At 48.5% G+C, this 23,677-nt stretch overlaps 2 protein-coding genes across 2 annotated transcripts; both read right to left on the reverse strand.

Moving 5' to 3' along the window:
• Positions 1-3,934: 3,934 nt before the first annotated feature.
• LOC309885399 (uncharacterized protein) lies at positions 3,935-5,616 on the reverse strand (the record flags this gene model as incomplete). Its single annotated transcript, XM_082775276.1, has 3 exons — positions 3,935-4,110; positions 4,199-4,339; positions 5,541-5,616. 3 exons carry the CDS (start codon positions 5,614-5,616, stop codon positions 3,935-3,937), a joined length of 393 nt encoding a protein of 130 aa, XP_082631402.1.
• A 4,109-nt stretch (positions 5,617-9,725) lies between these two features.
• WDR5 (WD repeat domain 5) lies at positions 9,726-23,018 on the reverse strand. The gene is made up of 14 exons (XM_082775892.1): positions 22,912-23,018; positions 20,691-20,881; positions 19,748-19,856; positions 18,347-18,420; positions 17,319-17,408; positions 16,560-16,649; positions 16,100-16,183; positions 14,950-15,005; positions 14,799-14,845; positions 13,927-14,002; positions 13,191-13,224; positions 12,631-12,705; positions 11,795-11,882; positions 9,726-10,803 (listed from the first exon to the last, which is right to left on the reverse strand). Exons 2-14 carry the CDS (start codon positions 20,769-20,771, stop codon positions 10,703-10,705), a joined length of 1,005 nt encoding a protein of 334 aa, XP_082632018.1. The 5' UTR covers positions 20,772-20,881; positions 22,912-23,018; the 3' UTR covers positions 9,726-10,702.
• Between the last annotated feature and the right edge of the window lie 659 nt (positions 23,019-23,677).

A 23,677-nucleotide genomic window follows, 5' to 3' on the forward strand; every position in this document is an offset into this window, starting at 1 on the left:
ACAGACATCCAGAGGTTTTTCTGCACCTTTCTGCCAAAAAAATCGCTTTGTGAGAAGGTGGGGAAGACCTCAGTTTGCAGAAGGGTAGCCAAGCCAGCAATGTACATCTGGGCTCCTCTCCTCCTCTTTTCAGAGCATGGAAAGGGAAAGGGTGAGAAACTGGGACCGCTGGCCAAGGAGCTTGCTGCAGCTCCCCAGCGTGCCAAGCCCTGGGGGCTGCCTTGTCCCGAGGTCCTCCCACCCCCAGCACCCCGAGGAGCCGGCACGCTGGACATGTGTGCCATGGTCCGTCCCTCACGTCCCCTTCCTGCAGGCAGCATGGAGAGCTTCCAGCCCCCAAATTGGCTCTGCGGCATGCCCAGGATCGTTGGCGAACACAGAAAAAGGCTGAGGGGATTAGTGCTGAATGCTCGGGCTCCCCCCTCTCTGCAGCAGCTCTCGCCTGCCTGCCCCAGTACCATGGAGCTGGGCAAGCACCACGGAGCTGCCCGGTGCACCACTGGTGAAACCCATCAGCAACAAAACAAGAGGCACAGCCCAGAGTTCTGCATTGCTGGGGAAAAATATGGTTTTTCACAAGGGCAAAGCAATGAGCATGAAAACAAACCCCAGCATGAAATCCAGGCCAGCTCTTCCTGCACTGCTGAGGGCCCCAAGAAGCCATCACCTCCCCGTTTTTGGGGTGCTTTTGGGGGTGTTTCCCCTGCCAGGGGTTGTGGGAGGGGGACACGCAGCCACAAGAAGCGAGATGCTGAGCAGGGTTCTCCAAAAAGAAGGCTCCGTGCCTTGCAGAAACATTTTTGAACTCATGTTTGTTCCCTCTCCTGGGTCTGGGCAGAATGTCAAAGCCTGCTCTGAGCTGGAAATATTTTAAGACTAGCACTCACTGGAGACTGAAACAATGGCAATTCTTTAGCTACTGAGGCTTTTATAAAAGGGCTTTTGACACAGAGGCTGCTTAGGGGTTTTTTCGTTGTCGGTTTTTCTCCCGGAAAGCACGGTGCCCGTGTCCGTGCGTCTGTTTGTGCGCACACTTCTGCGTGTGCAAAGCCCCCTCTTGGCTCCCAGCTGCGCTTTTGGTGTGCGAGCCCTTGGGGATGCCCGCGGCGCTGCTCGGGCGCAGCCAGCTCCCGCGAGGAGGGAGGAGACGCCGATCGCACGGGATGCCATGCAGCGATGCAGGAAGAAGACATTTTCGAGTAAATGTCAGCTTTTGCGTTTCTGGGTTTGGGGCTTTTTTTAAACACGTGGGTGGGACTTTTAATGCCCACATGAAGCCGAGATGGTTTCAGTCTCCGGGGCTTATCCAGAAGATTCACACAAACACTATGGAAAGTGTCTCTTTGCTTAGGAGGATGAAATTTGACACTGCGGAGATTTTAGCCCGGTATTCCAGCCAGGAGCCTCGGTGGTTAGTGTGTCATATCTGATAAAGGCTAATCAGCCCTCCTTCAGGCACCATTCAATTCTTATTTTCATCTGCCTCCCGTGCGCGTTGCGTTCTCGGTGATACGTACTCGCACGCAGCCAAACCAGTGCAAATTCTGCCCAACTCTGCTCTCCCCTGGACACGAGGCCAATGGGCAGGGCACAGGGCAGAGAAATGCACTGCGGGACCCAGCACCTTTGCCCACAGCCCCGCTCCTGGCCCTGCCTGCAGCACTTTTGGCACCAGCTTTTTTCAGGGGTACAGGCACAGGACCACATGAGAGGCATTTTTCCAGCCAGCCCCACTGTCAGCTGCCTGCCCTGAGCCCGGCTCCGTGCCTGCCCTTCCTGCGAGGTGTCCGAAGCCTCCTCAACAATTACCCGAGTTGCTGTTTGTTCAGGCGATGTGGATTTAGCTCTCCAGCCTCACGTGTAGTGTGTGTATAGGGAAAGATAGATTGCCGCTACTTTCCAGTATAAATCACATTCCTTACAACACTCCAAAGTAGCATTTTCAACCTCAGGGTGCTAATAGGATCCAGCAGGAGAAAGAAATGTCAGCTAAGTAGCAGGCGCTGTTTGGAGAGTGCAATGGAGCTGATCCACAGCCCTGGGGCAAAAGGAGCAATCCCAGGGCAAAGGTTAAAGAGTTCAGGAGCACTTCAGCCTACTTAATTGCAACAGGCCTCTTACACAGTGCAAGATGGATGACTCAAGCCGGGCAAGGGGGGCAGAGCGGGGCCAGCAGCATCACCATCTGGAGGCGGGCAGGCGGCAGGGGACCACGGCAGAGGGGACGGAGGTGGCTCCTTGCCTCGAGCCACTGCTAGCCAGCAAGGTGGCCTGCGCCACACCGGGACCCCCGGCCACCAACTCTGTCCCCTCCACCAGCAGCTCATCCCCAGTCCCAGCCAAGAAATGGGAATTTCTATCAGAGCTGGCTGAAGGCACCGAGGTTTGGTTGCAGGAGCTCAGCACTGATCTGGGCTGATAAATACCTGGGAGCGAGAATACCTCCAGCTGCCAAGGAAAGGTTCCTTGCTCCCCCCAAATCCATAAGGAATATTGTAAGGGGAAAGGAGATGAATTGGTTATCGCTGCCGTTCTTGTCATTGTGGCAGGATTTGTTTTCCAATTCCCTCTTTTTTTTGTTAATCTTCAGAATCTGAAAATGTCTTGTATCAGCCCCAAGGTGATTCTGCTGGGAAGATGCCTCAGATAATATTTTTAGTAGAGTTTAGACTTGTTTTCTGACACGCATCGGAAAAAAAATGTCATCAAAAGCTGATGTTCTGCATGGAAAATGCCTTTTGAAATATTTTTTTTTCTCTATCGGAAGAAAAAAAAAAAAAAGTTTAGAATAAAAACATTTCTTCCAGGCCTCACGGGCGAGCTTTCTGCTGTTTCCCTGGTGATAAAAGCACGAGGCTGGATCCCGAGGCACCAGCGCTTAATTCCCAGCACCATGACCTTGACGGAGCCCCTTCGGTCCAGCTCCACGAGGGGGGGGGCAGATTTTTGTCCCCGCTTTTGGGGCTTTTTTGGTCAAGACAACATCTGATGGGCTTGTGCCTCCTTGGGACACCCCGCTCCCCCCCATCACCACCCCCATGTCCCCCTGAGGGGCTATCGTAGGGCTCCATCCCCTCATCCCCCATTGCTTTGGGGCTGCTTTAGCTCCCTGCAGCCTTTCCTTGGGGTCGAGGGGGAGGTGAGCTCTGCCGGGCAGCCCCGGGGGCAGCCTGGTTTTATGGGGGCCTGCCCCAGCTCCTCGACCCCCCTACCCCAAAAAAAAACCCCGGCTGGCGGCCCCCGGGTGCCCCCTGGTGGGGTGTGATGGAGCCGCAGAGCCGAGGCCTGCTTCGGCCTGGGGGGGCCCTCAGAGCCCCCCCTGTCTTGGGCACGACCCCTGCCCTCAGCCCAGGCTGCCCAAAGCCCCCCCAGCCCGGTCCAGGGTTGGGGCAGCAGGGATGGAGTCACGATGGCTCCTCGGGGCAGCCTGGGCCTGACCTCCCTCGTAGTGAATTTCTTCCTCATATCTGCCCTAAATCTCCCTTCTTTTAGCTTAAAGCCATTCCCCTTTGTCCTATCACTGACACAGAGACCCTCCCCAGCTGTCCTGCAGCCCCTTTTAGGGACAGCCAGGCCGCTATAAGCCCCCCCCCCCCGGAGCATCCTCTTCTCCACACCCCCAGCCTCCCTCCACAGCAGAGGGGCTCCAGCCCCTCAGCACCCCCCCGGCCTCCTCGGGACCCCCTCCAACAGCTCCATGTCCTTGTGCTTGGGCTGCAAGGGGGGTCCCAACCCCAACACCACCTGCCCACCTCCCTCCCAAGAAGCAGCCCCATCTCCGGGGCAAACATTCTCTCCAGGGCAAAACATTCATCGGCTTTTATTGAGGAGAGGGGCGAGGAGGGCGCTGTGCAGGAGCAGGGATGGGCGCACGTCCCCTCCTGCCCCACTTCTAAAGCTCAGAGACCCCCATCCCAGACCCCTTGGGGGGGGTTCAGGAGAGGAGCAGGGCTGCCAGGAGGCAGGGAAGCAGCAGGCGGCTGCCAGCGAGCCGGGGGGAGCCATTGCAGAGATCGGTGTCGCAGCAGTGGATGCGGACCCCCGGCAGCTCCTGCTGCTGGCAGTGACGAGAGGTGGCACAGCCGCTGGTCAGCAGGCTGCCCAGGACCACTGCAAAGCAAGCAGAGCGCGGGGCATCAGGGACAGAGGCTGCGAGGCTTCGGGGTTCGCTTTGGGCAGGCAGGCGGGCAGAACTCACCGCTCTCTGTCTTAATGCAGAACCGGTGTTTGAAGCCCTGGTGGGAGTGGGAGCAGGTGATCACCTCGGGGTTCGAGCACCCCATGTCCACGTACTTGGTGCCAACGATGATGTTGCAGCCGTAACACTGGAGCCCAGATGCTAAAGGAGAGCATATGAAAACACAGCTGGTTGTTATTTTTTTTTTTTTTCCAGGGGAAAACGCTTCAACTCCTTCCTAGCTGTTCTCCACGGAAGGATTTGCAGCACTCGCTGCCTCGCCAGGTTGCGTTCAGCACTGAGTCAGAAACCAAATCTGCCCGCCGCTTGTTCACCCACTGGGCCCCAAAACGCAGAACCAGCTCCCGCTAGAGGTCAGTGCGAAATCAAAGATTAGCCGGAGATTTGAGCTGGGATCAAATCACAGGAACAAGGCAGCTTTGAAACAAGGTTTGTAAAGAGTAAGTGAAACCTCCAAACCACAGACACCACCGAGCCTGGGCTCAGCCGCTCTCGGAAACAGCTTTTGCCTGTTTCTCCAAAATCCTCCAGTTTCAACCGTGCCAGTGTCAGAGTTGCTCACACTGGAGGGATCATTTAATTTTTGGTTTGGTTTTCTCCCTGCTTTTAACACAGGATCTACAAGGGAGGTAAAATGACCCAGAATCAGAAGAGAAAGAGTCACAGTGGCTGAGAGCAAATGTCCGTGAGCCCGCAGCACTGGCAGTGCTTTGTCCCCCCCAGAGCCCTGCTTGCACTGGTGACGGCTCAGTCCTTCCCTGCAGGGTCAGTGGCTGTGTCTGAGAATGGCTCCCCCCAAAGCAGAGTGGGAATTAAGTCATTTTTCAAGTTCTTTAAAGCAAAATAAAAGGCATTCAGAGGATATTCAGCTACATCATTCACAGGGCTTAAGGCAAACACTTGTACCTGAGACACATTTATTAACCGCAGCAACAGAAATCACGCTGCAGGCTTCCTCTGGCTGTTGCCTTCCCCCTGCCTCTTAATTATGTCCTGGAGCCCTTCCCTGTCCCTTGTTCATTTGCTCCCAAACCCTTTTGGGGCGCTGTGCGAGCATCCCCGCACCCCTGGGCCCAGCAAGGAGGTCACTGAGGAAGGGGAGCCCCCAAAGATCCTGGCTCCTGGCCCACGCTTCTTACCCACATGCCCTCACTTAATACAAAATGTGACCATTTTTCCTAAAACTGACAACAAGGCAACATGCAGCTACACCGCTCGGGGCAGGAATACCCCCAAATTCATCCTGAGAACAAATTACACTTTAGCAACCCAGGGGTGGGGAGGATGTGAAGGACCACAGCGCACAGGGGACACCCCGCACCCTGGGGACATCAGCACTTACCCTCCGGGAGGACGAACACCACGGTCAGCAGCGAGAGGATCCCCTGGGCACCTCCAGGCATGTGTCTTGAGAGCATCAGGGGGTCAGCCCCACAGCCCCCCCGGGGCTCAGAGGATGAACCCCAGCTGGTGGGGAGCGGGCACAGACTGGCTCTCCTTCCTGCTTTCCCCGGCCTCACTTTTCTCCTGGATTTTCTCCTACAAAGCCCTCCGCTGAATGAAGGCAGGGAGATGCATTTGGCGTAGCAGAGCTGGCCCCGTGGCGCCGAGTCTTGTTCTGTCGATGCTTAATTTCTCCCTTTTCCTCCCGAGAAATTCTCTGATTCTTTCAGTTCATGCACAGACGTGAGTGCGTATGTGCTACCCTCGGTTATTTCTGTCCTATTTCCTCTGTCCACGATCGCTTCCCATTAATACTGCCGTGCAGCAGCTCTTGGAGAGAAATTCTCCCTAATCAAGATTTAGTTTTAAATCCACTTCAAAATCCTCTAATTCAGTTGGATTAGGCAGAAGGGGTTTGGGGAGATGTGTTTTTACTTTTTTTTTTCTCTCTCTCTTTCTCCTTTCTGAGCTGCCTCATCTTCACAAGCAGACCCACTGGCTTTGTGTGACATATTGTGCTATTTAAAGAGGGAAGGAATATTTTTATTAAAGAGAAGCCGTCAACTAATTTTAAACCCAAGGCTCGGGATTCTGTAGTAAAGTACAGCCCTGGGGGTGGCTGTTGGGGTTAAAGGGAAAACCTGATGGAGGCAGAGGTGGGTCTGGATGTACCCTATGCATTTGCACACAAGAAAATCGTTTCCTCATTAGGGCAGCGAGGAGACAAATGGGGCCAAGGCTGGGCTTGCATCAGCTCTGGGGGGGGGGAGCATCACCAGGGCTGCTCGGGGTTGGGGTAGGGCCTGTGGGTGCAGCAGCGGATCACACAGAGCCCTGATGGCCCTACAGGGCCAGGATCAGCCTCACAGCCACGTGGGGCCTCACGGACGTCACTGGATGCAGGATCAGGCCCCCAGACCTCCGCTGGCTCCCCCACGAGCAAAACCCCAGCTCTGAGCGGAGCTAATGGGACTTAGAGAGCTAATGCTTACTAATAAGAGAGCACAACCGAATGCATGAGATTAAAAAATTAAAATGACAAAATAAGCTGCTTATGCAGTGCATCCAGCAACCTCCTGCTAGCACCTGGAAATCCCTGCCTGGGGCAGCCCAGCCCAGGCTGGTGGCAGGACCCCAGCCCCATGGGGGCACCTCTGCTGCCAAAAAAAGCCCCCAGCCAGCCAAGTGCTCGGACCCCATCTCCACAGCATCTTCGTTAGCCAGCACGCTCGTTAATATTTCACAGGGAGGCAGCACCGACTTGTTCAGGTATGGGCACCCACAGCTCAGGAGGGGCAATTAGCACCTGGGAGAAGTGCCTGAGTAACGCGGCTCATTTATTCAAATCACTTAAACCACCCACGGAGTCTCGCTTGCCTCAAAACAATGTGATTATAGCAAATGTCTCACACAGCACAAGCCTGAAAGCCTAGGGGAGAAGGGATAAAACGCAGGAAATGGGATTGATTTAACCGCTCGCATAAATCAGAGCATTCAATAAGGAGGGGAGGCTAACTTTTAATCCCTTAATAAACTCATCGGTGTCTGGCAGGGGAGGCTGCTCGCGTGCAAGGAGCAGCCCAGGCTCTGATGAAGCGATGCCGAAGTGATGCTGAAGCGATGCAGCAGCCCCATGCAGCTGGTGGGTTTGGGGCCGTGCACAGCCCCAGGCACAGCACCTGGCTCTGCGGCCTCATCCAGCAAAGCTGGCGGCTCCGACACAGTCCTTGCAGGGCACCGAGCCAGAGCCAGAGGGGCTGAGGGCCAGCACGTGGCGTTGCAAGGGGTGGGGAGACTTGCCCTGCGTTGTGGTGGGGGAAATAGGACGATGGGGATCCGCGGCTGGTCCCCAGGCAGGGAACGGGGTCGTTGGAGGGCTCAGAGGAAGAAGCCAGGCTGGTAACCTCAGCTGGCGGTGGTGGTGCTGAGGCTGGGTTAGCCAGATTCGCTCGTTTGTTTTTCTGTTCCTTTGGGATGCAGGAGGCAAAGACTTCTACGGGAATAAAGCAAAAAACATAAGAAAAAAAAAAAAAAAAAAAAAAAAAAACATAAAACAAAAGCCTCCTCTTATAGCCTTCTTCTGCATCTGGAAGCAGCATACGGTTCTTTCCGCGTGCCCTTGGCTCTGCTGCAATTCAGAGATTTGTCAGGCACCGGGAATGGGTTAGGAAGCGGCCATCCTCCCCTGCCTGAGAAAGATTTGATGGGCAAATCCCCCAAACATTCATGTTCTCGCTTAAACCTTTGTGATGCCCAACAGGACGGCTCAACCCCGCACAGATTAAGGGGGTTTGCCGGCACGTCCTGCTGTAGGGCTGTTAGGGCAGCGGCGGGGCCGAGCAGCAGCGCTGGGCACAGCCCCGGGCCCTGCACCCCAACCCTCGGCCCCTTTGGCCCTTCCCAAAAGCTGGGTTGGGGTCGCCTGGTGCCCAGCCCCAGGCGGGATTCGAACCCGCGGTCCCCGGAGCCTCCCCGCCGCCATTAGCGCCGCGGAAGCCGGGCTGCCGGCAGGGGGCAGGCGGAGAGGCTCCGTGCCTGCTCTCTGATTGGTTGGAGGCGATGAATATATTAAGTAGGCTGGGAAAGGAGCCGGTATGCGGCGTTTTTGCGGGGTTTTCGGGGCTCTAAGAACACATACGGGCTCAGAAATTAATTTTTCTCATGAGGATTAAGAAGAGAAATCCGGAAGGGGAAGAAAGAAACAAAAAAGTTTTCCTCGCCTTGTGGTTGAGGTGCATTGTACGGTGGAGGTTTAAATAGCCGCGACGTGGACAAGAACGGCGTGTTGTATGAAAGGAGAGAAGGTTAGCACTCCCCTTGATAAGGATGGAAGAGGCCCCAGTGGCCTGTACAACACGCATACGGTTAAGGCACTGCCACCTACTTCGTGGCATCTAACCATGTTTTTCGACTTATTTTTTTTTCTCGAGGAGCACGGGCAGAGCTTCCCCTGCACTCTCCTTCTCCCCCCATCATCTTTTCCCCCAGCCCCGCAGAGCACAGGGCAGTGCTGTGCCTTCCTGCTGCAGGGGTTGATGCACTGCAGCCTCCAGGAGCTTTGCTTTAACACCAAGTGCAAGGAATTTTGCTGTAACCTGGACCCCCAGACCGCCAGCAATGTTGAGGCAGAGCTGATGCCAGCACCGCTGCTCCCCATGGGGTACAGAAACACAACCTCAACCAGGGTAAAGAGAGCAGCAGCAGCAAGATGCAGGGAGTGCTGCAGGACAGGAGGGCAAGCGAAGCCCCCCCAAACACAGCTACACGCAATGTGCTATGCCACGCAGTGCTGAATCCACAGGGAAATGCCTCCAGGTGTAATACAGCAACTGCTCTGCGCTGGTGAAGAAGCACGGCCACATCTCGCACTTGTAAAGTTCTTCTGGACTGTAAAAAAGGCTGAAAAGCTCCATAAAGTTATTTAAAGAAATGTGACTATTTCAGCAGTGAAGCTCTCTAAGTCCAGAGCCACAGCAGCCCTCCCTGTGGGTAACGAAAAGCCTCAAAGGATGGGATTATTAATAGCTGGTGGTGCTCAAACTCGGCATGAACCCTATGTTAAAAACAAAACTATACCTCATGGCTTGCAGCTGTCTTCTCTAAGGGGAGAGGCAAAACATCCCAGAGCCACTACAGGAGAGGTTTGTACTACAGTTTTCAGTTATTACGAAGCACACGGCTGATAGCAAAATAAATATATGAAAACCCCTTGATCCTTGAGGCAAAGTAAACCTTGTGCATAAGCACAGTTAACCGGCAAAAGCTGTATCATCGTGCAGCCTGCCCTGCCCACTCCGCACCAAGAGGGCCGCAGAATTCCTTTCCCCTTAGCTAAAGGGCCCTCTGAGGGTTTGTACGAATGTTGCCTCAGGGGAGGACACCTTCAGTTCAATCCTCTTGCTTTCTTTCAACAAATGCTCCTCTTTCATCAGGGCAGATGTAAGCATGGCTGTTTCTTCTCCTTTCTCCTTCTCCCCTACTCACTCAGCAGGGCTTCTGCAGAAATACTTCCTCTAAAACCAGTTTTTAAGGGAGGCTGCTTTGGATACAGACACTTCACATTAGTACACTCTTACCACAAGCATACACATAAAATCCCACCTTTTTATTATGGCATATGGAATTTGTTTGGATGTGTAAATACCACATGGGTATGACAAAAGGGGAAAGAAATACCAATGCTGAAAGAGATACAGAGTCATGCCATCATCAATACAGCTTCATACGATGGATTTTCAAAATACAAAAGTCTGGGTTTCTTTTTACATTGAAATAACTTTACAGTGTTCCGTGAGCTCGCTTTTATCCAGAAGAAGAAAAAAATATGCTCAGAGTAACTACAAGCAGAATTAATTTTAATGATTAACAGAAGATTTGTAACTGCTCTAGAACAGCATCTATGAAACACACTTAACAAGAGGTAAGCAACTATACAGAAGGTAAGAGGAGATCGTCACCACAGCAGTCAAAGTCAGTGGGGCAGGAAGGGGAGGGGGAAATCTGGAACTGCATGGTTTCATTTGGTCACAAAGTTTGAGCTGAGTGTTTAAAATGAAGCACCTTTAAAGATGCAGTACTCCTAGTTAAAACAATACAGAAACTTTCAAGACTAGAATCTACATTCTGAAAAAATAAAAAAGTTAGACATTTAAAAAAAAAAAATCCACGCATCTCTAGGCTCGTGACTTAACTTACTGTTAGAAAGCAGACTGGCAGCTCTTCCTTAAGCAGCAACAGTGCCTAGAAGTAATGCCACCAGAAAGTAAAGCATCTTTGGGGTGTCCAATACAAGCTGACACTTCTAACGATGTCAGAATGATCCATTTGTCTGCCAAAGATTAGACAAGAAAAGGAGACACTGCATCTTTTTTTTTTTCCACCACGTTGCCCGGTTCTAGCAAAGAGCTAAGACGTTTTCTTTGGGCCAAGACTAACAGAAACCACTTTATCAAATATTCTTCAGGTTTCCTGCCAAACTGGATTTATTATTCTCATGTGGTTTTTTAATATTTTTTTTAAAAACAATTTTTCCTGACAGTCTCTAAAGTGTTACTGGAACGTTTAACAGTCACTCTTCCACAGTTTAATTGTTTTGTCGTTTTCTAGTGCTGCTGATGCAATGATGTTTTCTGTTGGGTGACAAGCTGTTGAGATTACAACATCTATGCAAAAAGAAAGAGAAATACAAACATCATTATTTACAGCAATGAAATCAGGCTCATAGCACACTTCTGGAAAGTAACATGTATTGTTGCTACATCTTAAAACAGCATAGACCAGTTACTATTTCCTTGTAATTAAGAACAGTTATCCAACATTCACTCCATATATGGGAGAAGAAATATTTGGTAGCAAAAAAAGCATCCCATAGGTGGGCTCAACTTGAGAGCAGTAGTCAGGAAGTGTTTGTCAGGTTACAAAATGAAAGAATCTCTAGATTCTAGTTCTTGCCTATCTCATGGCAAAGTTCTTGGCAATTACAACAGGACACAGCTAATAAAGACCCTGCTCGGTACCTTTCCTTGCAGGTACGGTATTGCCAGCTAGATACACCACTTAGTCTTCAGTCTTGCCCTAATCTGAAAAACAAAAGCTTGCTGCCACTGCCCCAAGGTACAGTCTAAATCGATGGTCCTGCAAAGGAATAAGCATGCTTACATTTCACAGCACGATTCCTTCTAGTAAGTGCAGTGGGAACAGTCTCTTTTGGGATTCAGACTGAAGTACCTATCAGCTGACTTCTCAAGACATGCTAAACCTCACCTTCAAGAAATAGGTGTACAAACACACAAACGGCAGGACTGTATTAGTTCTTATCCTTCCAAGAGTTACAGCTTTAGGTGTTCACAGCAAGTCAAACTCATTACAATTTTGAGTTGCCTAAATATCTTGACCAGCTCTGAACTCAGGGAGACATCTTTTCAAGCTGATGTCAAAATTTTTGCAGTGAAAAAGTACACATTTGCAACGACCGTTAAAAAGCCTTCATGAGAAGTTGTGGACACCTATGGTTCAATTAAGCTTCAGCTAGTCAAGAATCTATGGGTCTGACAGCCAAAACTAAACATCAGTGAGAAAATGCTGAAGCTAAGCCCTATTTACAACCTGACATGAAGGATATTCTATCAATAAAAACAAAATCCTCTTCCTTACCTGTGTGCCCTTGTAATTTCTGTACAATCTCTTTTGTCTGAAGGTTCCAAATATAAACCAGGTTGTCTTCTGAACCGGACACAATCCACTGGAGGGGCAGAGAAAAGTTATTTTAATCTTTCTCATCATCCGTATCTAACAACTAGTACTCAGTAAATACTTTATTATTATTATAAGGAACTTACATGACTATTTGATGTGATTTGTTCTGTCTCAGCCCCTATTCAGTGCATACAGGCAGAAAGTTTTGTTACACCCTCTGTATGCCAAAGGAGGAAAACTAAATGACCAAAAGATGCCGAGGTCCTTCTGTGTTAGGATTGAACCCCTGCTGATGTGCTCCGCCATCTCAACCGGAGCACACCATCGTATCCTCGGACGGCTGCCTGCTGTGCCACTAACCAAGACATACCCACTGCTCCCCACTTGGGAACGTCCTCTCCTGCTGCAGCAGAGGGAGCCTGGCCACGAGGCAGCAGGACCACCCAAGGACACAGACACCACAGGCACTCAGGGAGGTAAATGGAGCTTCCCAGGACAGCTCCTTCTCCCACTGCCCTATGGCATCCATGAACCAGGATCTGCTAAGGGAGGTTTCCATCCCCAAACTACTGCTGCTTCTACAAAATTTTACCATTGCTAGTTATTTGGCACGGCCTCTACTAAACTATTTTTCCTCCTCTTCCAGATAAAAAACAGTTTTCGACACGATGATAGAGATGTTTTGGAATCAAATTACAGAATGAGACACTTGCATCATCCTTGCATGCCCATGGAGAAAACCAGTAAAAACTGCACATGAGTAAAAAATAAAAATAGTCCAAATAAACACTAACCTTTCCACCAGTAACGGAGAAGTTTGCAAATATGCAGTACTTTTCATTTTTGTGTCCTGTGTACGTCTTCAGGCACTGAAAGCGAAGAGCCAAAAGGCGTAAGCATTGTCGGGAAGTAGCTTTCTCACAGCCAAGGACAAACTCTCTTGTCTGATCAGGCTATAAATATATCTGCCCGGGTTTCCCTCCCTGCCAACTCGCTTATCTAGAGGATGCATAGGGCATCGCTGTCCTAGAACACTAATTTTGAGGATAGCAGGAAAAATAAATAAATTTGTCACTTCCCACCAAGAAAAGCAACAACAATTTAATACCTAAAAGAGATATACACACATATAATATATAATTATATATATTCAGTGTCTTGGGCCTATACAGCAGGATAAACGATTTTTTTTCAAAGGCATCTTTAGTCCTCCTTGACAAAGGGTTACTAACACTTTTTCTTATAATATTCATAAAATGTTAAGAGAGGTTAAAAAGCAAATGAAATCCAGATTCTCCAATAAATTTAGCTTAGTCTACATAACAAGACAGTCATAACAAGACAAAGGACTTACCTTTCCTTTGCTGTAGTCCCAAAGTTTAAGAGTGCTACAAAACACAGAAAAACAAATATTAGTTCTTGCAGTTTTTTTCACCAGACGATTTCCTAGTAGCAGAAAGTTTCTCCGTAACAGAACTTAGTCTACATGGGGCACTTTAGCCTGGATTTTCATTGACTAGCTGAAAAAGGCAGGCTATGGTTGTGATATTCTATGCACAGATGCTCAGACAGACAGGCTACCAGCCACCCAACACAGGAAGGGTAGGTCTCACGAAAGCAACAGCATCATTACTGTCTGTGAATGGAGATGACAGATCAACTAATCCCTTCTTAGACACTGCATGGAAGTTCTCCAGGTGAATCATTAATACAGTAAGCACACCTGCACTGCTCTTATGCCTTACACAAAGAGTTGATTTCATATTGCACCCTTTTATAGGCTAAATTTTGTCTCTTGATGTTACAAGAGAATCGTATGATTAATGCAAGAGAATGCTGTGGTTTTGAAACGTACACTAGAAGGAATGGACAGGTCTTGCAGACACTAAGCAGTGCCAAGGCTTTAAAAACAGAAGCTCTACCTATGACATTAGCAACATACAACACCTCCCAGATTTTCAAAGTTTTATAGTATGTATGAAGTTGTGTAATGTCATTATTGTGACAGGTAAACAACAGCAAAATAAAGTTTTATCTGATATTCATGGACACTTCAAAGCTTGTGGATTTTTTTTTTTTTAAATACCTACTTGTCCAAAGTTGCAGCTAGTATGTATTTGCCATTTGGGGAGAATTTCACAAAAGACACTGGAGGGTTATCATCATCTACAGTGAAAATAAAAGTGATTGTTAACCAGCACACGGTTGCATTGCTCCATTGGCAAAGAATTTCTTTCGACAATAATCTGTTGTTAGTTGTCTCACTGAAACAAGCTTTCCGTTTTGTTATCCCTTGGTACTTCAAGAAATACAGATATAAGAAAGTGATCGTTTTCAGCACTTCAAGAAAATGATGTTTTGCTCACATTTTAAATAACCCTTTGTAACTGAACTTTCCTTCTTTGAATCAGCACTTATCAAGGCAAAAGTATATTTATACCTTTTAAAAACCATTACATTAAGAGTATATGGTGCTAATTTGCAGTGCCATGTAACTTGTCTATATGATGTTTTATAATAATATGAAAGGCTAGGGAACGTATGCCCAACAGGTGACTTTCTTTTATTATCTTTGTTCACGAGATGCCTCATGCTAACAACCATCACCAGTAAAAGCAGGCAGCTCATGCAGTCACGGACTCTTTCCATCGCTTCCAACAGCGCAAACAATTTTGTTACAGTTTTGAACTGCTGCACAGCAACAAACTGAACGGTAGAAAGCTTTGAAAAACTCATTTATCCTGCATCTATACTACAGAACACTCCAAGCTTAAGCAAGTTTCCATAGACATGATAGTTCCTTTTATTGTAATAGCTAGGAGGACAACAGTGTGCTAATGGAATGGTAGGAAGACTGAAAAATAGAGGTTAAGGAAGTCACTGTTCACAGCAATGATGCAGAATAGCTGTATTGCAGCTAAACAGCAAAGAACGGAGCACAAACAAGAAGCCTTCTACTTACCAATCAGTGTTTTCAAGCACTGCCCTGATGCCGTATCCCAGATTCGACTATGAAAAACACGAGACTCATTACTACCAACATATGATGTAATTATATTTTTTTTCTAAGTATGCAACAGTTTTAAAGGTTGCAGCAGACCAAAAAAACTTACCAGAGTCCATCATAGCTACTTGACACTATCAGGGATCCATCACGATTAAAATGCACCTGTAATATTATAGAAGGGGGAAAGAAACTTTACTTATGTTTGTAGAAATCAATGTTCTTAAGCCTCAGTAAAAGTATTCATCTTCCAACACTAACAGTTTAAGTCGTATGGATAGAAGCAGAGAGTCAGTACGATATCAAAGTCATCTACGAATTTAGATGGGTAACACAATCAAAACAAGATCCCCACCACCCCCAGTTTGCCTGGCATAAATGGAAACAGGAGTTAACTACAGCTGTTTATTCTAGCATCAGGAACTGGAATATACATTTCCTCAGAAGCTAAGAGCAGCACCTTAACATGAACACAGCATTAGCTGCTCAAATAATAGTAATGTCCAACCTGGGGTAGCACCTTAACATTTTAAGGACATGGAACTTAACCTCTTATGTAACCAAATATGTTTTGAGGTCAATTTATTCCATTCAGCTATACCTCAAAATACTACTATTTAAAAGAATAATTATTGTTAATGTACATTTTCAAGTGTGAAATCCAGCCAAGGCAGAACAATTGTACCAATCGCATTCCAACAGCCATGTTATAACACATCAGAGGCTCAACATTCTTTTAGTCTTTCCTTCATTTCAACGACATTAAGAGTTAAATACCTTCTTGTTTTCCTTCATTTTATTAGATATTGGTGTATTCCACGTTACTTTAAACTATTTAAATTAACAAGGTTGGAAATGGAGCGTACTATGGAACTGCCCTGGTCTGAACCATAGCACTAGTTTGAAAGAAGCAAGCAGACACACAGCAGTTCCAGGCTGTCCTCCGACCCTCAAGTGACAACCAGTCAGCACCCCAGCATCAGACTGCCAGGCTCAGGCACGCTCAGCACTCCACCATTCACTGCTCCCCACATTAACACCCAAGACAGAGAACCATGTAAGCCTCACACGTAACACTCCTCATTTTGTTCTCATTGAGCAATGACCACCTGCAAACCAACCGCAGCCCATCCACTACACTGTATGAGGGGTTCATAATAAGAATGAGAACACAATCCCACCCCTCTACCAACAGAGGTAGGAGAGGAGCTGCCCTAAACAAAGCACATTAGCATGTTTGTTTATCAGAAAGGACTTACAGCTGAAACTGGGTCAGAATGAGCAGGCAACGTCTTGAGGCACTTCCCTGTTTTCACATCCCATATCCTCACGCTTTCGTCAAACTGAAGATTGAAGAAATGCACAAGGTGGTTTAATGATACACCTATTTGTGGCATACACGATGGTATAACTTGATGCAAGTCTAGACACATTTCATCCTCCAGTTGCACTGTAGCCTCATTAGAAAGGCCAGGAAACAACAACCACTACACAGGGTAGCAATAACAAACAGGGAGCGCAGTTCCCTTCAACTCTTCCTCTATATGCAAGGAAAACTGCATGTTGAAGATGGGCTAAAGGCTCGACCGAGTCCCTAAACAAGGACAGCCAGAACACTGCACAGCTCACCCAATTACAAGTTGCATTTGTGGGGGAAGACAAAATTGAAACAAGGGGTGTGCAGCAATTGCTGCGCACTAAGGAAAAGAAATCACTTACTGAGCCAGAAACGATGAGGTTTGACTGAGGGTTGAAGTTGCAGCAGAAAACGTAGTTACTGTGCCCCTTCAGCGTCTTTAAGCACTTACCCTGAAATAAGATTTAGGAGTGTTAAATATTTAGCATCCTCTACAGCCATACATGCATTCAGATAAGCTGCATGAAGGTTAATAACCATGCAGCACAAAGAAACCATCTCTAACCCCAGACTTAGATGGGCAGAAGACCAGCTACAAGAAAACAATAGAAAAGACTTTTTTCAGTGAACACAGCCAAATTTCAAACCCTCTGGGCAACAAGAGAAAACCAAGCACTTTAACATATCCAATCAAAATTAAACCAATTTACCCAGTTTTCAATATAACTGCAGAAAAGAAAGGGGGAAAGAAGCAAAGAGAAGTGAGCCTATGATGAGAAGTTACAAAAAAGTTCAATCTGAGAGGCTGCTTTCAGAAACAAAGCCTGCAACTGCATTGCCACTGTAAAACTTTAGCACTCTCAGAAGATAACCAGACTCCTCACGGTACCCGTGAGCATCCCCCTCTTTCCAAAAGCACGCGGCACAACTCACTCATCCTCACAGCCCATTCAGCCAGCTGCTTGTTTTAAGCAGGAAAGTTGGAGCTATCACCTAAAGAGGACCAGTACTTAAAACTCTACCTTCTCTCATCATAGCACATCAAGCTCATCTCTCAGAAGAGCCTGATTTACAATGGCAACGCTGCGGGAGAAGGTAGGTAAATAACAGCTTGTCCTTACCGAGCTTACATCCCATATTTTGAGAGTTTTGTCATCAGAGGCAGAGACAAGAAGGTTGGAATCTGATGACCAAGCAACATCGGAGATACCCTAAAACAAAGGAAAACAATCCTCTTAGCTCTGTTTGCTCACTGACACATGCAAATGGAAAACACAGGCTGCATATTATATTCACAGCTGAAGCTTGAAAGAAAAGTCAGCACTGGGAGCTGGGAATTCATTGATCTGACTGGGTTGCAGCTCCTTTGACACTTGCTCATTTTAGACTGAGCCATACACTCCAAAAACATCAACAGCTTGTTCACATGGCACTTAGTGTGGCCACCAACACCCTTTCTTGGAATTCATAAACAGTATGCTACACAAACTAATCTGAATAAGTGGTTTCTCATGATGACAAATGGTTTGCTCTTTCTGGTCTGAGTCCCTAAGGGCTGGAGAACAACAAGATTCTACTGGCTTTTCTTTTGGTGAATCTTCATCTTTGCTTCTGAAACTTCAGCACGTAAGAAACTTTGGGAAACAAAACTGGAGGGTTTGGGAATTTGTGTTTTCTTTAGAACTTTGGAGAATGAGTAAGTGTTGTGTTTATGTAGGCAAAGCCACAAGAAAATTCAATCTCCTTAAAAGGCAAGCCATTCTGCTCCAGATACAAAGGAAAGAAGGAACAGGACATAGTGTTACAGTTTACAGGGATTTTCACCCAAGAATACGTTGCCCCTTGTAGGAGGTCAGTGTTCCCGAAATGGAGGGACTCAAGAAAACGGCTAGGCAGTGTGCATGCAGGTTCTTCATTATCACTCTGCAATGTATTTCCAGCTTGACCTGGTATCACCTCAGCAATTCCAGTCCCAGGGTATTGCACAGGACTGTATAAACAAAGACGTACAAAATGAGACTAAAGAGCAAGCCCTCTACACAAGTCAAACTAATCACAAATGGAAAACTCCGGACGTGAAAAACAAAGCAAAGTAAATTCCTTACAAGTAAATTCATACTCGAGTGCACAGAGATCTCCTCATACTTACCAGTTTATGACCAGATATTGTTTTTTCAAACTTGCCGTCGTACGCTCCCCAAATTTTAATGAGCTTGTCAGCAGCTGGAAAAGAATGTACCAGTTAAGAGACTAACAGCACCGACAGATATATCTGTCCTTTCTAGACGGCAAGAAATTAACTACGTCTCTGCATACAGCGAGTAGTTTTCCCTCCCCAGGCAGACGCTAGTGGATAAGGTCGTATGTAACTGGTGAAGAATGGTTTCGTACACGCCACGCTGCAGCAGCTGAGATTACATAAACTGCCTGGAATGCACGGAGTCTCCAGCCACTTCAGTCTCTCTGATGACAACTTGGGTTTCTACTTTTGTTTCAGATTGCCAGTGGTAGAAGTAGTACTGTTCCACGAGGAATGCTGAGACGCTTTTGTCCAGAAAGAACAAAAGTGACATCACTACCTGGACTGAATTAACGTCTGCAAAAACCCAAACATATTATCTATTTTAGCTCGCAAAACAGGCCAGAGAAAAAGGTTGATATTTGCCAGAGGTAGAGGTTGGAAAACCTTGGGGTGGGGGAAAGGGTCTTTCATAAGGATACTTGAACACAGGAAGGATTTATACACGGTGTACTGGCCTTATAAAGGCAATCTGCAGTTAAGCCAAAGACCTAAGTCATTCCCATGTCTGGAAGTTGTTTGACTGGCCCTCAGCATCATATTCAACATTGTTCTTTTTAATTGCCCTTTCCATATATATGGATCCTCACCGAGGGTTTATGTAAACACATTTTCAAAGGAAAAGCTGTCAAGCAGCATTAATCACCAAAAAAATTAAAAGAAATACCAAAGCTGTCAGGGAGAGAACTTGATCTACCACCTAAGAGAGCAAGTAGTGAAACACTATATATAATAACATCTTCTGCACATTTCACGGGGATAATCAAAGGCTCTGACTCACTAAACACCACAGGCACAGCGGACAGAAACACATGGCCAGTCCTTCATACCACGCTACAATCCAGTCTGGTAGTGCAAAGCTATCTCCCTCAGCTCCCAGAACTACACTTTTGCCTGCAGGTACTGCACACAAAGCTCAAATCAAAAGCTTAAGCTGGAACTTGAGCGATACAGAAAGGCACAGGGGAAAGAATCCTGTGCTTGCTTTTGCCCACTTGCTCAGAAAAGAAAGCTGAACAGGAGAGGACTCTGATCTGGCAACACCTACACGATCCAACATCCAAAGTAACAGAACTTAAAAGCCAAGAAGTAAATCATCCCAGAGATTGTCAGCTCTGGGACTGTTCCTTTTAGGAAGAACAATGACACTACAGCCCTCTTCCATTTGATGAGGGTAACGGTAAAGACAGGTAGTTCTCCAAGGCCCAAACATGCATGTTTTCAACAAGATAATAAGAGAGCAATACTTACAGGAACTGGCTAGCCACTCTCCGTTAGGACTGAACTTCACCGACGAGACTGCCTTTGTGTGTCCTGCTAACGTGAACTTTAGAGCATAATTTGGTTTTACTGGTGCGGGCTGAAAGAAAAATATGAATGGATGAGCTTAATAAACTCCCAGGAGAGTTTCACAGTCAGCACACAGTAATGGACTGCATGAGTATTCACCATAACACAGATTCTACTGTTTACATTCTTTTCCCTCTCCAAATTCAAAAAAAAGCAACATGCTGTCAGGAGTCTGTGGTGCCTTACTGCCCACGTGCAACACCAACTCATCCTCGATAACAATTCCATCCAAGCCAGGAACAAACAGATGAGAAGAATCCAATGGTCCAAGCACAAAATGCTCGGCAGATTAAAATAAAACTCTCGGTACTGATCTGTGTAGTGCTATTAAACATTTGTAGCTCTGTTCTTTGTTGCAAATCAAACCACAGGCCAACTCCCCCAAAATCCCACTTTTTTCCACTATTTCACCATTTGTGAAGGCTTGATGGTTAGACAGCAACATCTTCTTTCAGCACCTGCAGGCTTCAAAGAACCTGACTAATGCCTGCTTTCCCATTTTGCAACTAAGACCACGAATTCACCAGTTCTACAGCCATCTCTAGGCCTTCCAAAAATACAAACCACCTGAGCTTTTAATGCTCAAAGCGACAAGAAGTATTTCCTTAGCAAGAACTTAAACAAACAAATCCAGCACTACAAAAGAGACTGTTTTTATCCACCTGCTTTACCCACAAACGTGCTTATCCTCAGCACGTTTTCATCCCCAGACGGCAGCAGAAGCAGACATCTTGAGAAGTTCTTAATCTACATTTGATTCAACCCTTTAATTCTGGTTTGCCTGGCGAACGTGCAGGTAGTTGCCATGTGCATTTACACAGACATTGTTCAGCCCCACACACACCTTGCTCTGATTGGTTGAGGAGGAAGGAGTAGATTGTGTTTTGGTGGATTCTGCATCTGGCTTCTTTTCTTCTGTTGCCATGGTTCTGAAGCTGGCAAATGAGACTTACGGTGCTTGAAGGGGAGAATGAATGTGCTGCTTCAAAAGGCAGCCCTTGCCACAGAGAGCAGAACCGCACTGGTAATGAAAACCTGGAAGAAAAACAAAATATTCTCAATAGCTGTCAAAGAAAGATCGTCAGCAGCTAAAAGAATGAGGTCAGCCTAACTGCAGATCTCCAGAAAACAGCGTGAAAAACTTATCTATAACCTTTTGTACAGATATGTATATCTTTTCAGCAACGTAGCAGTATTTTATGCCTTCAGGTCTATTAACGTGCAAGACCAAGAGTCCAACTCATGGCCTTTTATTACTTCTTGGACAGCATTTTTCACTCTGCTCTGTTCCAAACACAAACCATTAGAAATAAAGCAGAATAGCTCTTCGGTGCAGTGGGACGTTTCACATCATATTCCCCAAAATACTTGTAAGAAGAAGTACTTGCATAGCACAGCAAATACAATGGTTTATATAAAAGCCGTTTCCAAAGCTTAAAATCCTACCAGGATCCTTTCATCTCCTAATTCAAGTATTTCAGTCTCATATTTCTCCCCTAAATGGTGTGAGCATCACATCATACCTTTGTCTGAGCGTTTCACCTGACTGAAAGCCAGCCTTGTGTTAGTCTCAGCAGACTCACTTTCTGTAACAGAACCTGATAAAGCACAGTGCCAGTGCTCTGTAATCGGGGCCGATGCTGCAGAGGGAACAATCTCCAGCTACTTTTTACCATAAGGATTTGTCTTTAAACTACATTTGCAACATCCCACCACAACTACCATTCTTTTTGCTGGTGGCAGCAGATTTGAGAGCCAAATCGTTTGCTCTTCCAGCAACTACTGGTATTTTAAGCAACTCATTCTTGGGAGGGGACGGGAGGGTACAGGGCAAAGTGCTACCAGTTGCCTGCTTGCTTTAATAAGCACTCTCCGCAGTGTGGATAAACTTTGTATTGTTGCCACCAGTGATTTAAGTTTTCTAATGCAGATCACATTCTTTTCATCTGGAACTAATCTGGGAACTTGAGCGAGCACGCATCCTGCTGCCAGCACTCAGCTCCATCCCGGGGAGGGCTTCACCCTGCACCACAGCATCTTGCACTAAACACAGCACCTCAGCAGCACCCACTGCCCAGTGCGAGGGCTTCCAGCGGGGTGACCAGCAGTGGGCAACAACACTCCTTCCCCACCCACCTGCCCTCGCCTCGCTGCTCCCCTTTACACCCAGGGGAAGTTCTGTGGGAGAGCCCAAACTTTTGGGGGGCAGGAGGAGCCATCCAGAGGTATGCAAAAGCATAAGAACACACAGATGCAGGCATGCACACATAGAGGCATGCAAATGGAGGCGTGTACACACATACATGCAACCACATATGGCTGCAGATATATCCAAGAGCATGGTATGGCTCCAAGTACACGTACACATGCAAGCACACACGGCTGCGAGCATGCGTGGCTGCAAACACATGCAAACAAGCATGGTATGGCTCTGAGTACACGCATGCATGCACACACATGCAGACACACAGATATGTCTGCAAGCACATGCATGCATGCATGCCAATACACATGCATGCTTGCAAGCACACACAAGCAAACACACAGGCATGGCTGCAAGCACACGCAAGCACCTACAAACGCACGGCCATATGCAAGCACTGCTGCAAGCACACACATGCCAGCATGCACCACTGCAAGCACACACCCCCCATACAAGCCACTCAGGGGTGCAAGCACACAGACACAACCACGCAGCGCAACAAGCATGCACCGCTGCATGCATGCGCGGCGGCGGCGAGCACACGCCCACATGCAAAGCGCCGGGCGCTGCAACCAGGCGCGCATGCAAGCAGCACGCACGTGCGGCGAGCACGCGCGCGTGCAAGGCATGCACGGCTGCAAGGCATGCACGGCTGCAAAGGCGCGCGCGGCTGCACGGCATGCACGGCTGCAAGGCATGCACGCGCGCGCACCGCCCCCAGCGCGCGCCGTGTGGAGAAGGCGGGAGAGGGGGCGCGGGGAGGGGGGGGCGCCGCGCGCGCGCTGCCTAAGGGGGCCCGGCCGGGCGCTGAGGGGAGCCGGGAACCGGGCACACCCCCACCCCCCCCGCCCCCGTGACTTACCGGGGGCTGGGGAAGGAGCCGGGGGCTGGGGGCCGGGGGCCGCCGCCGCCTCCTCCTCCTCCTCCTCCTGGGCTCAGAGGCGGGGGCGCGGCCGCGGCGGAGGGGAGGGGAGGGGGGTGGGGAGGGGAGGAGGGAGGAGGGGGGGGGGAGGGGGGGACGCGGCGGCGGCGGCGGCGGCAGCGGCGGCGGCTCCGGGGCCGCCAGGCGGGGGAAGGCGGGAGGGCGCATGCGCGGTGCGGGCCAAAGGCTGCACAATGCCGCTCTCTCCCGGGAGCGCTACGGAGGGGCCCGAGGGCCAAAAAGGGGCGGGGAGCGCCTTAAAGGGACAGGCGCCGCCTTCCCTAAGGGGGGGAGGAATTCAGCGCTCACCCCCCCACAGTGAGGGTGGGGTGGGGTGGGGTGGGGTGGGGTGGGAGCGCTGTGTGAGGCCCCCCTGTTGTGAAAAACACCTCATTTTAGCCCGTTAAGTCTCGGTAGCTCGCTCAGGCACACGTCAGCGGGTTTGTTTTGTGCAGCTGGGGCTGCACAGCCCGGTTTTGGCCCCAAAAAAATAAAGAGAGGGAAAAGGAAGAGCCACGCGTCGCTGGCTGGCCCAGGAAGGTCCTCGGGCTCCAAAAATCCGAGTGGCAGCTGGGAAAGGAAAAAAATAAAAAGGAAAAAAAAAATAAAGCTGTGGTGCAGCACAGCCAAGGCCCAGCTCCTTCCCCCAGCCTGGAAACCCGCAGCCACAGGCTGGGCATCGATCCCTGCCCTGCAGGAAAAAGGG

Source organism: Aythya marila (genome assembly GCF_965140915.1).
Source record: "Aythya marila genome assembly, chromosome: 19".
In the NCBI taxonomy this organism is placed as follows: domain Eukaryota; kingdom Metazoa; phylum Chordata; class Aves; order Anseriformes; family Anatidae; genus Aythya; species Aythya marila.

Bases quoted from the DNA above. Each gene is read 5' to 3' on its own strand.
- WDR5 (XM_082775892.1), bottom strand. From the start codon at position 20,771: ATGGCAACAGAAGAAAAGAAGCCAGATGCAGAATCCACCAAAACACAA. The intron at 16,650-17,318 runs GTAAGGACAAGC...ATCTTATTTCAG, and splicing joins AAATATGGGATGTAAGCTCG to GGTAAGTGCTTAAAGACGCT. The intron at 12,706-13,190 runs GTAAGTCCTTTG...CTTCGCTTTCAG, and splicing joins GGGACTACAGCAAAGGAAAG to TGCCTGAAGACGTACACAGG.